The sequence below is a fragment of the Equus caballus genome, chromosome 2 (assembly GCF_041296265.1).
Source record: "Equus caballus isolate H_3958 breed thoroughbred chromosome 2, TB-T2T, whole genome shotgun sequence".
Classification (NCBI taxonomy): Eukaryota; Metazoa; Chordata; class Mammalia; order Perissodactyla; family Equidae; genus Equus; species Equus caballus.
The window spans coordinates 62,952,871-62,970,281 of NC_091685.1; the positions used below are offsets into that span (position 1 = coordinate 62,952,871).

General features: G+C 37.9%; 1 protein-coding gene and 1 long non-coding RNA gene across 3 annotated transcripts in view; one reads left to right on the forward strand and one right to left on the reverse strand.

Moving 5' to 3' along the window:
* Nucleotides 1-17,411, forward strand: part of ELP3 (elongator acetyltransferase complex subunit 3) — a 95,535-nt gene that overhangs the window by 43,016 nt on the left and 35,108 nt on the right. For both annotated transcript variants that reach the window (XM_001495587.6, XM_070261279.1), the window contains one exon: nt 3,893-4,086. In XM_001495587.6, coding sequence (XP_001495637.1) covers nt 3,893-4,086 — 194 coding nt within the window. The remainder of the gene's footprint in view (nt 1-3,892; nt 4,087-17,411) is intronic.
* Nucleotides 13,527-17,411, reverse strand: part of LOC111772507 (uncharacterized) — a 114,713-nt gene continuing 110,828 nt past the window's right edge. Inside the window, exon 3 of the long non-coding RNA XR_002806399.2 lies at nt 13,527-15,659. This is a non-coding gene — a long non-coding RNA (uncharacterized lncRNA). The remainder of the gene's footprint in view (nt 15,660-17,411) is intronic.

Sequence of the window (17,411 nt, forward strand, 5' to 3'; positions counted from 1 at the left end):
CCAACAAGAAGTCTGTCAGTCACCCCCTCTGAATATCTTTCAAAGCTGTCACCTCCTCCACATCCTCACTGCCACAGCTTTAGTTCATGGCTCCATCAGCTCACCTGCACAGCTAAACAGCTTCTCAACTAAGTAACACTGCCACCAGCCGTGTTCCCTTCTAATATATCATTCACCTTGCCACCACAATGATGTTTATTAAATTAACTTTTTTATCTTTATAATGTAAAAGTTATTAAATAATTAAAATCATTATCAAATAATATTTGAAAATCCAATATCAAAACACAGTAGTCTTCTGCCACTTTCATTTGTAGCTGGGAGTTTCTTCCTGCTATTTACCTCTATATTTCTTACTAGTCTGCTGGGATTCCTTTTTCCTATCAGTTCTACATAGAGTCACTTGTCTTACTGTTAGGGTAGTTGAAGAGTTAATTCTTTTATACACTCCTCTCATTCTCCCAATATTGTTATATTAGTATTTTAGTTATTTTAGTAGTCAATGTCTACATTATAATTTTTATATAAATTATTATTCACATGGAGCCAAGTAATATACTACACTTAATTCTTTTCTTGAATAATCCTTTGTTTTTCTAGAGTTAACAATTGTCTTATTTTTTTATTTGCTTAGTTTTCTGTGTACCTGTAACTTTCAAATGTTCCCTCTCAATGTTGAATCCTGTCTGTCAATGGCCTAACTTAGCGAATACTCTATCAGTTCCTTTTTTCGGCCGGAGACATAACGCCTGGAGGTCCTGTCTTACAGCTCCAAGTGGGACTGGCAGTCTTTGCCTAGTTCACAGGTATCCTCCTTGGGAACTGCTTTTCACTACTCTCCTGGATTGGATCCTTTGTTTTCTGGATCCCAAGTTAATCTCTTTTATTGGTTTATTCCTTTACTAAAACACATTCTCTAGCACTTTCCTAGGAAAGGATTCATCATGGGAAGCAAGCCTTTTGCATGCTCAAAAATGTCTCTATGCTACCTTCACACTTAGAGAATTCTATAAAGTCGTTTTCCCTCAGATGTTTCTAAGGTATTGCACCATTGTCTTGTAGCTTTTAGCACTGCTCTTAAGGAGCACAGTATCGTTTTTTTTCCTAATCCTGTGTGCCTTATTCCTTAATCCTATGATATAGATAACCTGGGTTTTTTTCACTCTGGAATATTTTAGGAAATTCTCTTTATCCCATATGTTGTGAAATTTCACAGCGGTACATCTTGGCAAGAGTTTTTTTAACTAATTGTGCTAGATATTGAAGGACCCTGTCATCTGGGAAATTTTTTTATACTACTGGATAATTTTTCCCCTTTTATGTTCTATGTTCTGTTTCTAAAACTTCTGTTAAACAAATGTTGGATCTCCCAGGTTGATCATCCAATATTCTTATCTTTTCTATTTTTCATCTATTTGTCTTTTGCTGCTTATTACTTTCTCACGTTTATCTTTCAACCGTTCTATTAAATGCTTTTATTTTGGTTATAGTTTTAATTTCCAAGAGTTTTTTCTTATATTCTGGTTGTCCAATTTTCTCCAGCATTCTATTCTTGTTTTATGAATGTAATATATTTTTTTCTTATCCGTCTGAAGGAATTAATTATAGTCGGTTTTTTGTTGTTGTTGTTTTGTTTTCCTCTTTCCTCCAAGTTCCTTTTCTTCTTTTTGTTTTGATCTGCCGTTCATGTTCTAGGCTTTCCTCGCTTTTCTGGTGATCCTTAGCCAAATGGTCATACTTTAAAAGTGAGGGACTGAAAAACCAGATTGCAAGCTCTCTGTGTCTAGCAGCTGTTGTGCCTTACTGAAGGATGTTCATATAATCAGCCCTCCTTTCTTTAGGGGATTCCCAAATGTCAGTATCTTAAACTCTTGTTTAGGGCCCTTTGATTAATCCAGAGATGACCTCTCCAGCTTCCTGCTTGGGGGTGGGTGGTGTGCATAGGTCACAGAAAATTGGCTGCTGGTGTCTGAGGAGCAGGACAGGGAGTTCACCAGTCAGTGTGCTGGCTTTCACTTAGTCTTCCTGTTTTCAGCCTGATCTCACAGGCCTTTCTTAGAGTCTAGCAGCTTTCCAGGTTCTCCAGGAAACAAACAGGCAGCTGGCTGCCTGTAGCAAAGGCAGAGGAATAAGGGATGAATCCTTCTCTGTACAGACTTTGATCCAGTGCTCTCTTCCATCCTGCTCAGTTCCTGGTGCTTGTGATCCGTGAGCCTTTCTGGGACTTTGGAGGGACTGAGCTGGCCTTTCCTTGGTATCCCCTTTTACGGATACTTTGTTTGTGGTTTTCTTCACTTGCAAAGTCATTTACCAATCCCCCCTCCATTTTCTGTCCTCCAAATATTTATTGCAATCACTTGTCCCTCTCTTATCTCCTCTGATGTTCTCCTTGTTCTTCTGGTTTATACTTTTTAAAAAATTATTTCCTGTTATTTTAGTGTGATGTTGGAGGGAACAGAAATAAACACATTTGAATTCTCCGTGTTTACCCAGAAGTCCAGAACCACTTCCATCTATCATCATTGTTATGAAAGGGGTATATCAGCCTATATGTCTCCTAAGTTTATTATACAAGGACCAGAAGTACTTTTCTGAAATCGTATGTTCCAATATGGATTCAAACTAGGTAGAGAATAACTTGCATACATGCTCTTTGTGGATGGCTATAGAATATATATTTTAAAGATCTGATGAATCTTCAATATGTAAATATTACAGGGAAAATTACATGCAATTATAGAAGAATATCCCTAAAACCAAATGGTGCACGAACAATACAACATTTAAGAATATGACAGAAATCAGTGAGAGTGATCGAAAAGCCTACAGTTACATTTTTTTGAAAAGCAAGTTAAACAATGGAAAGCTCTGCAAGAACAATGTAGCACAAGATAAAAAGCATTTTTACAGTTCATAAAATATAGTACTGCTGGCGTATGGGTACTAATGCCAGAATGGGGGTTAGAGGAAACTGGATGAGCCCCCTTCATTCCTCCATCACGTATCATGCAAAAGCAAGATAAGAGCAAACTGGCAGTGCAAAATCATGGAAAGGAGAACCCCTGGTGACTCCTTGCTGCATCCCAAATAAAGAAATAAGGCAGCCAGCTGGGGTGATAGAGTACAGGAAATGACTGTGTCAAAGTAGATGAATTAGATGTATTGCTCAGTGTCAAGATAACAAATGGGCCACGTGTATATCCTGGGTTAGGAACACTGCCAGTTGGCCTGAGGACAAAATGGTCATATCCAGAGATGGGCATACGTTTTCTCCAGAGGGCCGTATAGTAAATGTTTTAGGTTTTACAGGCCGAATGATAATCTCTGTCACAACTTCTTAAAAGTTTAAACAATTAAATATATTCCATTATTAAAAGGAAGGATACAGCCTAGAGGTGAAGGCATTTGTTGAATAAATTGTCAGTATGATGATGTTAAGAAAGCAGTAATATATAATTCAATAGGATTTTTTTTTTTTTAAGTGAAGCAACTTTTGTTTGAAGGTCAGGAAGGCCTCTCTGAAGAATTGGCAATCGAGCTGAGACCTGAAGATTAGCTAGATGAAGAAAAATTGACAAACTTCCCCAGCAGAGGAAATTGCCTTCGCAAAGGCAGAGAGGCAAGGTGGTGAGGGTGATGTGAGATGAGATTGCAGCAGTAGGGGCTGGATTAGCGAGGGCTTTGTAACCCAGCACACACATGCTTTGCTCCAGTGAGGCTGTAAAGACAGTGAGTTTCTGTTCTGTCTGCATCCCCTCCCTTGATGGAGGAAACCAAAGGCAGCCTAAGTACCAGGTAGTTATGTGAGAGAAGCTGGCCCAGCATTGAAACTTCCCCATGGGTAATCTCTACATAAGTGATGGAGAAGTAATTTTCTGTTCTCTATTCACAGGAGTTTTTTGAGAACCCTGCTTTTCGTCCTGATGGTTTGAAACTGTACCCTACCCTGGTGATTCGTGGAACGGGGCTTTATGAGCTTTGGAAATCAGGAAGATACAAGAGTTATTCTCCTAGTGACTTGATCGAGTTGGTGGCTCGGATCCTTGCCCTTGTGCCTCCATGGACTCGAGTGTACCGAGTGCAGAGGTAGTGTGTTGTCTTTTATGCCAGAAATAATCAGTGACTAGTCTGTCTATTTAGAATGCTTAAAAAGAATAGTCTGATTTCATATTGAGGGGTTTGAATTTTTTTTAATTAAAAGTAGGACACCTGGCATTCTCTGTGTAAACAGAGAGGGATGGAAGTGAAAAGACAGCGTGTCCAAGCCACTTTGCCAGTATCATATTTATTCAGGTATTTATCTTGCCATTCATTTGTGAGCCAGGAAATGGAGTGATGGTGGTAAATGGGTGTGGTGCTTAGTTCCAGGAGCTTATGATCCTACATCAGGATTTCCTTTTCCTGGTCTACTTCAATCTAGACACAGTAGTGAGAGAGGGAGGAGAAAGTGTAGCCGTGTGTCCTACTGTTGTAGAGCTGGTGAAGAAAAAAGAAAGAGTAACAGTAATCATTCTTTATAGATATTAATGTAAATTTGGAGAAAGTGTGACATATTCCTGATAGCTTGAAGGAAATCATCTTAACTGTCTTTTTCCTAGGAAAGAAACTAAGATGTCATTTGCAGTCCTGGGCCTTTCATCTTTTTTTAACTAGAAACATAACATAACAGTGAAGGAAAATTTCAAAAGCCAAAAACTTACCTATCTATCTATAATCCTAACAAAGCAATTCCTGTATTTGCTGGCCATTAAGGCACATTTCCACCACTCTACCAGAAACTGCCCTGATTCCAGTATTACAAATAGAAGAGCAAAATGTGACTAGCAAATGCATGTACAATCAACTGCTGTGACTAGTACTCCACTGAGCACAAAAATTGTGTTACTAATAATGTAAAACAGTGAGTACTGAAAACAAGCAGAATTATCAACTAAAAGAAAATTATCCAGGATATAAAATAATGAATTTGCTTAAAGGCCGAAGGATGTTTACACTGTACTTCTGCTATAACATATTGATTTCTTAAAATTTTTAAATTAGTTATCCCTTGATATCCACAGGGGATTGGCTCCAGGACCCCCTGCAGATACCAAACTCTAAGGATGCTGAGGCCCCTATTTAAAATGGCATAGTATTTGCATAAAATCTACATACATCTTCCCATATACTTTAAATCATATCTACTTACTTAAAATACCTAATACAATGTAAATGCTATGTAACTAGTTGTTATACTCTGTTGTTTAGGGAATAGTGACAAGAAAAAAGTCTGCACGTATTCAGGACAGATGCCACCATCGTAGGCCTTTTCATCTGTACTTGGTTGACTCCATGGATATGGAACCCATGGATATGGAGGGCTAACTGTATTGGCCCTTCAGTTGGGCCTATATGATCTCTATTTTTTAAAATACACTTGAAAATACTAAGGAGATACTGAAGAGAAAATTCAGTTGTTTGTGCTGTCCTTCCCCTTCTTTTTCAACTCTTCTGAACAATTCAGTCCAAAAGACATTAGGAGGTGCTGAACAATGCAGGCCTCTGTGCGGAAGAAGTAGGGAGCCAAAGGGCCCAGTGCAGGGTGAGAAGGTTGTTCTTGGTGGAGGAGGCAGTGGTGTGGTGCAGGGTATTGCAGCCTGAATGTGGTAAAAAGGGCATTCTTGCAGAGGGCTCATCTGGCACAGGATGTCAGAGCTGAGCAGGGTGAGGAGGATGTCTCTGAGCAGGTGTACAGAGGAGGGCAGCAACAAAAGATTGGTTACTTGCAGGGGGTTGATCTAATAAGTAGATAATATTAAGGATAATGGGAGCTAGCTTTTTTGTTATCTGAAAAGGGAATTACAAATGTGAAAATGGAGAAAATTAGAGTGTACCCTCTATTGTTTTGGAATAGGAGATATTGGTGTAAACTCATGGTTTTCAACATATAGGTAGATATGAAATAATTGTAAATGTAGTAAATATAATGTGTGTCTTTTTCACAGTCTATTTAATGCCATGGTTTTTTTTGCATTCTTGTGCTGTTTGTTGGTGATTTCACTGTTTAAACTGGCCCTTAAGCATAATACAGAAGTTTTGTGTAGTGTTCCTACATGCAAGAAGGCTATAGTGTGCCTTATGGAGAAAATACATGTGTTAGATAAGCTTCATTCAGGCTTGAGTTATAGCACTGTTGCCCATGAGTTCAATGTTAATGAATCAATGGTATGTATAAACAGTGTCCTTAAACAGAAACACATGTGAAACAAGGTTATGTATTGATCAGTTGATGAAAATATTGTGACCAGAGGCTCACGGGAACCTAACCCCGTATTTTCCCTAGGAGCAGTGTTTTAATATTTACCAGTTCAGTGTTTGCGGCAACTTTGTACAACTTAACTACCGCAAATAATGAGAATTGACTGTACATTGTTTCAAAGTACCTCCCCACAATATACTTATTAATTACAAGGTGGAAAAGAGTAACTTCACCATGAAGAAGGCTAGTAGCTGATCAAAGTGAGTATCATCAGTAATAGTACAAATCACAGTTTTGTGCCACCTCACAGTATGTGTTGAAAACACAGCATCACTTCTGTGTTACTCAACCAAAACTCCATAATCTGAATCTGATCATGAGGAAACATCAGACAAACCCAAACTGAGGAACATTCTAAAAAGTAACTGGCCTGTAATCTTCAAAAGTATGAGGATCAAGGTGTAGGGGAGGAAGACATTTCCTCTACCCTCTCTGGGTTCGTCTGGCCGGAGAACGAATTAAATTCACATGAGACATAATAGCAGGAGAAAATTAAACAAAGCTTTATAATGTATACATGGGAGAGGCTCAGGCAAGCTGAGCAACTCACCAAAATGGCTGAAGCCCCCACCTTAAATATCATATCCAGCTAAAGACAAAGGAGGATGTTGGGGGTGGGGGGAGTCAGTTACAGGAGGTTACCAGACAAGCACAATAAACAGGAATAAGATTATTATGCAGATTTAAGTCCTTGGATTCTGTATTGATAGGAGTTTCTACAGATAAGGTCATCCCCCCTTCTTCCTGGTACAGAGAGGGAGACAACTTTACAGATGGAGATTTCCTTTACAATGTAAGTGTCTCCTAACAAAGGGCAAGCAGGTTACACTCCTCAGAGCCTCCTTCCCTGTCCCAGTTTATTAAAAGTAACCAACCCCAAATAATCCTCATGGCAAAGAGACATATCTTGGGGTGGCCAATTCCAGGCCCCCACAAAGGAAAGAGTTCCATTTTGGAGGAGATGAAAGAGACATGACAACTAAACACAACACAAGGTTCTGACTGGCTCCTTCTGCTAGAAGGGACATTGAGATACTGGTGAAGCTGGAATGGAGTCTAGGATTAGACAATAGTTAAGCATCAGTGTTAATTTCCTGATTCTGATGGTTGTTTTATGGTTATGTTAGAGAATATCCTTATTGTAGGAAGTAAAGTATCCTGGGGCTGTTGGGACATCTTGTTTCCAATTTACTTTCAGATAGTTCAGGAAAATAATTATTTGTATTGCACTTGGGACTTTTCTGTAACTTTGAGATTATTTCAAAAAATTTAAATTAATACAGTAGAAAAGAAAGATGTAATAAGTAGTATTAACAAAGACAAAAGAAAAAGATCATTTGCTTTGTGAAATGCAATGACTTGGGCAACCAGAGAACAGTAAAGATACTGCTCCCCAGCAGCAAAGCCTGGCAACAAATATCACTGTTGTGTTGGTCTCAACCTGTTGATAGTGATGCTGTCAGCTAGGAATGCCTGAGGCACTACTGCTAGAGATCCCCCCAGACATTTCCCCCACAGGGCCAATGTTGTGGCTGGACTGGCTGTTAGGCTTCTTATTATGATTGCAGGATGCACTTCAGCAAAAACCTTCAGGGAAGGTTGAGGAACAAGATTTATTACTCACAGGTCTTGGAGGGTACCCAGCAAGCCCCAAGGGCACATGGCAAGGGTGAGGGATATGAACCTGAGGTTCTGCTTTTATTAGGATCCAAGGGTGGAGTGTCTAGGGTTTTGTGGGTTTACTCTTTATTGGCTAATTTAAAGCATAAGAATGGGAATTAGGGTGCAGGGAGGGAGAAATAGGGTCATTCAAATGGTCAATTATCTAGGTTACCAAGGGCTTTCTGAAAGAGGGACCTTCATTGGTGGGGCAGCCTAATTCCTTATCTGGCTGTTTTGTTTGTAGCTGTGTCGTACAGCTGGCAATATGTTTATTTAGGATGGGTGTGTTTTGAAATGGATGCCTCAGTAGTCAAAAAGGTAACGTCAATGGGCCAGCCCCGTGGCTGAGTGGTTAAAGTTCCACATGCTTTGTTTCAGCGGCCTGGGTTCATGGGTTTGGGTCCCAGGCATACACCTACTCCACTCATCAGCCAAGCTGTGGAGGCATCCCACGTACAAAATAGAGGAAGATTGGCACAGATGTTAGCTCAGGGCAAATCTTCCTCACACACACAAAAAACATAATGTCAAGCACTTATACTACAATCAAAAAGCTTAATGTCAGGCACTTAGACTACAGGGCAACCAGAGAATAGTGAACATATTTCCCAGCAGCAAAGCATGGCAACAAATATCACAGAATCGATAGAAATTTTACAGCTGTAGATACCATAGTTTTCTTACCAAAAGTAACAAGGCATAGAGCACACAGGCAGTCAGATGAAGAATTTGCATTTACCCCCTTCGTTTTCAGCTTTAAATTTCTTACTGCTGTAACCAGTGAGTCAAAAGCAACAGAGACATTGCTATAACATTAAAAGCTTAATTTTCTGGACTTTGTGAAATATCACTGTAGGACATTATCTTGGCCTACCACCAAGAAAATAAAACCTTCAAGAAAACAAGAGCAGCAAATATAGTCTCTGTAGGAAGATTATAAAGGAGTCATGCCAGGAAGAATTAAGAATATGTATATAATACAACCTGAACATATACGAGAAAGGCATGATATGGATATCGAACATGAGGCTGATTAAAGAAAGCTCCCTGTTCTCAGTTCTCTTATCATGACCGTATTTCAGCTCTCTCTGGAGAACTGGCCGTGGAAGAGCCCTCCAGCTCTAATTCCAGGAGGCCAACCTGTCAGTTATAGTTCTCTATCAGTACATCACTTAAAGGGTTGACGTGGGACAAATGGTACAGGTGGATGAAGGCTTAAGATGTTCAAGTGACACTCTGTTACTTTATAAATGTGTGAGTGAATTAAAACTTAATGGAATACTGTAAAATGAGGTAAAATCTCTTTAAAAATGTGGAGTTAGTAATGTCCTCAGTGAGTCTGAGGACAGTTTGTTGTTTGAAGACAGTGATGACTCAGTTCCTAGCACAGTAAATGTCTTTGGTGGAGGGAGTCGTCTGGAGTCTAGCTGTGATGTCTGATTTTCATGCTTTGAGACTGATAATTTTCTTAACTTTGAATGTGATTGTTTTCTAAGTTTTTTAGTATAAAGATTCAAGTCTTTATGGTATTTTCCATTTTATTTTATTTTTATATTTTTATGTTTTTAATATACCTATGATATTGTTATAGAAGTTTCCATTAGAATTCTGTTTTTTTAATGTAGCTTACTGTGGACTGACGTTCGATAAAGCATTTGTTTTTCTATAAGCATGGGCAGAATTCCTTCAAATATTTTATGTTACTTTGTTTTGCATTGAACACTGATGAACTATTACTGTGGCTACTTGCGTAGGAATTCATTCAGATTTATTATATTTTGCTGCTTGCTTTTTACCCCTTTTATATTTACATATTTTCTTTGTATATACTGCATAAAAAATGACTCATTTACTTTATATTGACTTGCTTTTTGTTATCAGTAATCACTGAAATTCTCGACGCGGCCTTTGCAGTGCTGAGAGGTATAGGGTATGATGGGTTTCTGCTGTGTACAAGTTGATCCGAGTACATTTCTGTTTGATCATGTGATTTTGTACATTTTTCCAACAGAGTTTATAGAATATTACTAATTATCCAGAACTTTTATTTTCTTCTTAATTTCCAGTCATATAGTAATATATTTACATGAATAAAATATTTTCTCTATAAAGCTACTTTAAAATCGCTTTCAATATATCTATTAATAACAGGCTTAGATTATTTTTCCAAGAATTTCCTTGTATAATTGGGATGCATCTTTACACAACAGTACATTTTATATATTGGCAAATATGTTCTTGCATTTTTGCATTACATTTCTTGGTAAAAACTTAGAATAATCTTCAATTATAATTTTAATGGCAGCATAGTAGTCTAGCATTTTGATTTGTCTTACTCAGTAAACTCTTCTTTACTTTTTTTTTTTGGTTGATCATTATCCTGGCCTCCACTACAGCTAAAATCCATGTATGTAGAACTTTTTACTTCTGTTGAAATAATCTGTTGGATTCATATAATCTAGGAGAAGGGTTACTCCTGATAAGGGTCCAAGCATCTTTTTAATTATTATTATTATTAATATATTTTCTGGAACAAGGGGAGTCTAAGTGAATGTTGTAGTTTTTGCTATGTATATTGATATGGTTTTCCAAATAGATTATACCAATTTAGAGTAAATATTTGCTGGTTTTATCACCTCTATAGAATTGGATGCTTGTATTTTTTATTTTATTTACCTAGGGATATTAATTTGCATTTTACTAGTTATTAGTGAGGATTAACATTGTTTCCATGTAAATGATTATTGTTTTGTTTTTTCTTATATCAGTTGTCTGTTTATATATAACTGGCCAGTCATGGAATTTGGGTCATAAAGGAGATGGTACTTTTTATTGAAATAGCTCAAAAAAAACTAATAAATTTTACCTTTACCTGTCAGAGGCCTTTTGAATTATCTCCTCTTTTGTGGACAAATAAGGAGACTAGGGGAACAGAAAGCCGTGTCCATGTTCGCATAGCACACTTAATAACAATTTGATACTGTGTTCTGGTAAAACAGCTTCATATCTCTGTTTTAAAACGTTGTATCCCATTTACTGGTGTTTTAAAGTTATATTCAGATACATCTAGAATTTGTTATATCTAGACTTCTAGAAAGAAACTTGTATCAAGAGCTAGATTGTATAATTTTGAAATAAAAGTGCTAAGGAAAGTGTTAATGGGTAACTCAAGCATTATATACAAACGTGCACAAGAGAAGACTTGGTGTTTAGACAGTGTTAAGGGGCTGAGAAATCTTCTGATTTGGGAAAGGAGAATCACTGGGTTTTGACTCTGCATGTTTCTTCTATCTTCAGTTTTAAACTTTTAGAGCAATTCTGAGAATGTAGAAAACTGAAACTAGTCTAAGAATGCAGTGAAGCACCTTACTTTCCTTAATTTGGAAGCAGTCACTTATGTCTTGCTAGAAGGAAACATTGGCAAAGGCGAAAAGCCTCCTCCCAGAGTGTTTAATCCAAGTGATTTTAATATTTACAGTTTGTTTATTTTTGTTTTACATCATAATAAAGGAAAATCATATGTGTCTGTGTTCTGTGCCTTCAGGAAATCTGGCTATTTTATGTAGGTTCACCTAGTGACAGCTCCTGCCAACTACAGGCAATATGCTTAGTGTTGACTAGTGAATCTAAACTCATACGCAGAGAAGAGGATTCTAGGAATTACTTTTTAGACAGGTGTCAGAAGGGAGGAACAGAGGAAGGAAAGTAGGAGGAAAGATATTTTGAGTGAAAATACCATGTTTTACACTTGTCTTTTTTCAACAGTATATTTTACTAACAGGTTACTTGATATTTTTAATTGGCCATTTCCCCACTGCACCCCCCCCCTTTTTTTCTTAACTAATTTACACTTCTAATTTCATGACAGTTGAGTCAATAACATCTTCCTGGGTGTCTTTATGAAGCAGCATCCTAATAGGTGATTCTGTGTTGCAGCCCTGAAGGGTGCAGTCAGTAATTAAATGTAAAATTCTGTCCAGACACATGATGGAGCCACATTAAACTGCTGCTGCCCGCAGGCTATTTGACAGCTGTCTGCCTGCGTGTGATATTTAAATCACTGTGAAGCATTCGAATAGGAATACCAATTTGCAACCAAAACATGCTTCTGAAGCGTGAGAAATTCAGACCAAATAAGCTCTAGACATCACTTTGAAAGGTTTTTGATGAGCAAATTGCAAATATTAGCACCTCTCGGCTTGAAATGCTTACCTGTTGAAATAGAAAGTGAGTATTCTTGAATGTAATTTCAAGCCAAGAAAGTGAAACTAGAGCGAAACGAAATGAAAGACCTAAAAATAATTTTAACTCCTACCCAGATGGATGTAGCAAGTTCAGATGGTCAGTAATCTCACCTGGGTTTTGAACTCCTAGAAGACTGCAACAGTGTCTGTTTATCTTTATATATTACAGATTGCTCAATACACTACTTAACACATAGAAGATGCTCAGCATATGTAGAATTATCTCCCTTCATTTTCAGTGAAAAAGACTTTATCACTGAAAGTGGAGATTGCCACGTTTCTACTCCTCAGTGAGCAAGAACTCCAATCTGTTATACTCCAGGCATGTCACTGCCAAAGACCATTAAAGCCGTGTTGCATTTTTGTAGTGACAGACATAAATTTAAGGACATCTGTGAACTGTGTCAGCATCATTATAAAGCCCTGTGTTACCGGGTCCTCACTGACTTGTGCTTTGCAGTAATCAGGGCCAGCTTCAGGGACTTGTGACCTGTGTGGTCTCAGAGGGCCTTGCACTTGGCCTAATGCTCTGCTCTCGCCATCTTTGAATTATTAATATTTTTTATCAAGAGGCCCCTCGTTCTCATTTTGCACTAGGCCCCACAAATTATTAGCCAGCTTTACTGGTAATTCTGGCTTGCTTTCTATCATAAAGTTCTGCTTAACAACACTATATGATAAAACCTATTCCTCAAAGGGTTTACTTCTACTGAAAATTTTAGTGGCTTTTGAAAGTACTGGTTCATTATTAATAGTATTCATAGTGCCCATCTACCTTTCTCTTCCCATTTCTACTTGCCATCACTGTGGAGGCAGTGCCATGGAGGCATTGACAGCAGCATCCCTTGCATCTGAAGTAATGGAGAGCAAGGGCAGAGAGTATAGAGGTGGCTGCTAGAGTAGCTGGGACATTGCTTACGTTGAACAAATAAATTATTTGATCTAGCAAATACGTAACCATACTAAAGATAAGAGGGCCAGATTTCTCACTGTCTGAAAGGATTGACAAATATGAAAGGAGGAAAGCTGAAAAGAATATTGAGGCACCAGATTAGAATTGTAATTATCAGCATGAACTCTTGGGTTTTTTAATTTGTATATAGAAATAGTTATAGATACATGTTTATGTGCATGTAAATATGCATGCATATTATATATATATATATGCATATATATATATAGGCATACCTTGGTGATATTGTAAGTTCTATTCTAGACCACTGCAATAAAGCAAGTCACACACATTTTTTGGTTTCCAAGTGCATATAAAAGTTGTTTGTTTTTTTTAAGATTGGCACCTGAGGTAACAACTGTTGCCAATCTTTTTTTTTTTTCTGTTTTCTCCCCAAATCTCCCCAGTACATAGTTGTATATTTTAGCTGTGGGTCCTTCTAGTCGTGGCATGTGGGACGCTGCCTCAGCATGGCCTGACGAGCGGTGCCATGTCCGCGCCCAGGATCCAAACCAGCGAAACCCTGGGCCACCGAAGTGGAGCGTGAAAACTTAACCACTCGGCCACGGGGTCAGCCCCTATAAAAGTTATTTTTATATTATACTGTAGAAGTAAGTATGCAGTAGCATTATGTCTAAAAAAATAATTTACCTACCTTACTTTAAAAATACTTTATTGCTAAAAAAAATGCTAACCGTCATCTGAGCCTTCAGCGAGTCAAAACGTTTTTGCTGATGGAGGGTCTTACCTCAGTGTTGATGGCTGCTGACTGGTCCTGGTAGTGGTTGCTAAAGGTTGGGGTGGCTGTGGCAATTTCTTAAAATAAGACAGCAGTACAGTTTTGCTGCATCGATTGACTTCCGCTCACAAACAATTTCTCTGTAGTATGCAATGTCGTTTAACAGCATTTTACCTACAGTAGAACGTCTTTCAAAATTGGAGTCACTCCTCTCAAATCCTGCTGCTGCTTTATCCACTAAGTTTATGTAATATTCTGAATCCTTTGTTGTCATTTCAGCAGTCTTCACATCTTCACCAGGAGCAGATTCCATCTCAAGAAACTACTTTCATTGCTTACCCATAAGAAGCAACTCCTTGTCTGCTAAAGTTTTGTTATGAGATGGCAGCAATTCAGTCACATCTTGAGGCTCTGCCTCTAATTCTAGTTCTCTTTCTATTTCTGCCGCACATGCAGTTGCTTCCTCCACTGAAGTCTTGAGCCCCTCAAAGTCATCTGTGAGGATTGGAATCATCTTCTTCCAAATTCCTGTTAATGTTGATATTTTGACCTCTTCTCATAAATTGTGAATGTTCCTAATGACATTTAGAATGGTGAATCCTTTCCAGAAGCTTTTCAATTTACTTTGCCCAGATCCATCAGAGGAATCACTATCTATGGCAGCTAGACCTTACAAAATGTATTTCTTATATAATAGGACTTGAAATTACTCTTTGATCCATGGGCTACAGAGTAGATGTTGTGTTAGGCATGAAAACAACATTAATCTCATACATCTCCATCAGAGCTCCTGGGTAACCAGGTACACTGTCAATGAGCAGTAATATTTTGAAAGAAATCTTTTTCTGAGCAGTAGGTCTCAATAGTGGGCTTAAAATATTGGGTAAACCACGTTATAAACAGATGTGCTGTCATCCAGGCTTTGTTGGTACATTTACAGAACACAGGCAGAGTAGATTTGGCATAATTCTTAAGGGCTCTAGGATTTTCAGAATGGTAAATGAGCTTTGACTTCAGTTTAAAGTCACCAGCTGCATTAACCCCTAACACAAGAGTCAGCCTGTCCTTTGAAGCTTTGAAGCCAGGCATTGACTTCTCATCTCTAGCTGTGAAAGTCCTAGATGGCATCTTCTTCCAGTAGAAGGTTGTTTTGTCTACGTTGAAAATCAGTTGTTTAGTGTAACCACCTTTATGAAGTATCTTACCTAGGTCCTCTGGTTAACTTGCTGCAGCTTCTCCATCAGCACGTGCTGCTTCACCTGTCACTTTTATGTTATGGAGACGGCTTCTTTCCTTAAACCTCATGAACCAGCCTCTACTAGCTTCAGACTTCTTCTGTAGCTTCCTTCTCCTTCAGCCGTCATACAACTGAAGAGAGTTAAGGCCTTGCTCTGGATTAGGCTTTGGCTTAAGAGAATTTTGTGGCTGATTTGATCTTCTCTTCAAACCACTAAAACTTTCTTTGTATCGGCAACAAGACTATTTCACTTTCTTATTCATGTGTTCACTGGAGTCGTATTTTTAATTTCCTTCAAGAACTTTTCCTTTGCATTCACAACTTGGCTAACCGTTTGGCACAAGAGGCCTCACTCTTGAGCTGTCTCGGCTTTCAACATGCCTTCCTCACTAAGCTTAATCATTTCTAGCTTTCGATTTAAAGTGAGAGATGTGTGACTCTTCCTTTCACTTGAACACTTAGAGGCCTTTGTAGGGTTATTAATTGGCCTAATTTCAATATTGTTGTGTCTCAGGGAATAGGGAGGCCTAAGGAGAGTGAGAGAAACAGGGAAACAGCTGGTCAGTGGAGAAGTCAGAACATGCACATTTATCAGTTAAGTTCATTGTCTTATATGGGTGTAGTTTGTGGTGCCCCAAAACAATTGCAATGGTAATATCAAAGATCACAGATCACCATAACAAATAAAAATAATGAGAAATTTTGAAGGATTGTGAGAATTACCAAAATGTGACACAGAAACACAAAGTGACCAAATGCTTTGGAAAAATGGTACCGATAGACTTGCTCGACACAGGGTTGCCACAAACCTTCAATTTGTAAAAGTGCAATATACATACATAAATTTCTTAATTGTGTACACTGAGAGTGTCTAGAGGCAGTGACACCTCAGTAGTAATGAGCACAGTGAGTCCCCGTGTCTTGATTTCTAAATATCACTCACCACTAAAAGGAATCAGGGCTTCTTGGAAAATGGCCAATCCCAGGGCAGCAAACATGCAAGATAAACCTGGAACATCTTGTTGTTCCAGAAAGTAAGGAAATATTCAAAGAACGATTGAGACATGTCAAAAGGACCCAGAAGCCAGCCTGAATGCATGCCCACTAGCCAAATTTAATTTAAGCAACAAAATAAATAATGTTAATATCAGATTACAACTGAATAAAATAGGAATCCATGAGTTTATAAATAAATGAAAAAATAGAGAAGAAGGGAATGCTCTTCATTACAATACAGACTAAACTAATAAATGTAGAAGGGATGATAGAAATAGATTAATCACTATTTGACAACGGTTATAGAGAAGGTGATACAGACGGAGTCATTGGTGGATGCTAGACTGGTAGTTGGAGGGTTAATGGGGAACAGGATATTGGCATGATTGTTTCAGCTCTAATACTGTAAACGTGTCCTTTTTGTAGTCTATTTAATAACACATTCTTTGCATTTTCTGCTTTTTGTTGATTTTGCTATTTAAAATGGTTCCGAATTGCAGTGCTGAGGTGCTGTCTAGTGTTCCTAAGCACAAGAAGACTGTGATGTGCCTTATGGAGAAAATAAATGTGTTAGACAAGCTTCTTTGAGGCATGAATTATAGTGCCGTTGGTCACAAGTACAATGTTAATGAATCAGTTATATGTTAAATAAAGTATCTTTAAACGGAAACACGCATAAAACAGGTTATGTATTGATTGGTTGAAGAAAATATGACTAAAGGCTCGCAGGAGCCTAACCCTGCATTTTCCCTAGGAGCAATGCTTCAGTATTTCTAACTCAAGGCCTCTACAGAACGTAACTGCTGTGAATAACAAGAATAGAATGTCTCTGTCACGTAATGGACACTAACAGTGGTTGCCATTGATTTTAATCAGATTAATTTCATGTCATGTATAACAATGTTTTAAATTTTCCTTTAAGTTGTAAAAGTATATACGTGTATTTTTGAGTTACTTATAAAATATATCAGGGTAAAAAGGGCATTTAGAAGACAGTAACTTTGGCTTATAGAATATGAAACAGTAAAATACTTAAAACAGTATATTTGCACATTCCTTGCTAAAATAAACCATATTTTTTAACTTCACTAGCCTTCATTCGATTTCATCTGATTACTAATTTAAAATGTATTTGATTTTAAGAAATTAGTCACAAAAATAGCAAGTTAGTTTATTTTACTGAAACTAAAAGTAAACCATATATATTAACTAATCACTCTAAAATATGTTTTTTTATGTCGCTCTCCCTTTGAACTCCCTGGTGTGTCGTCCTAAAGAATTTG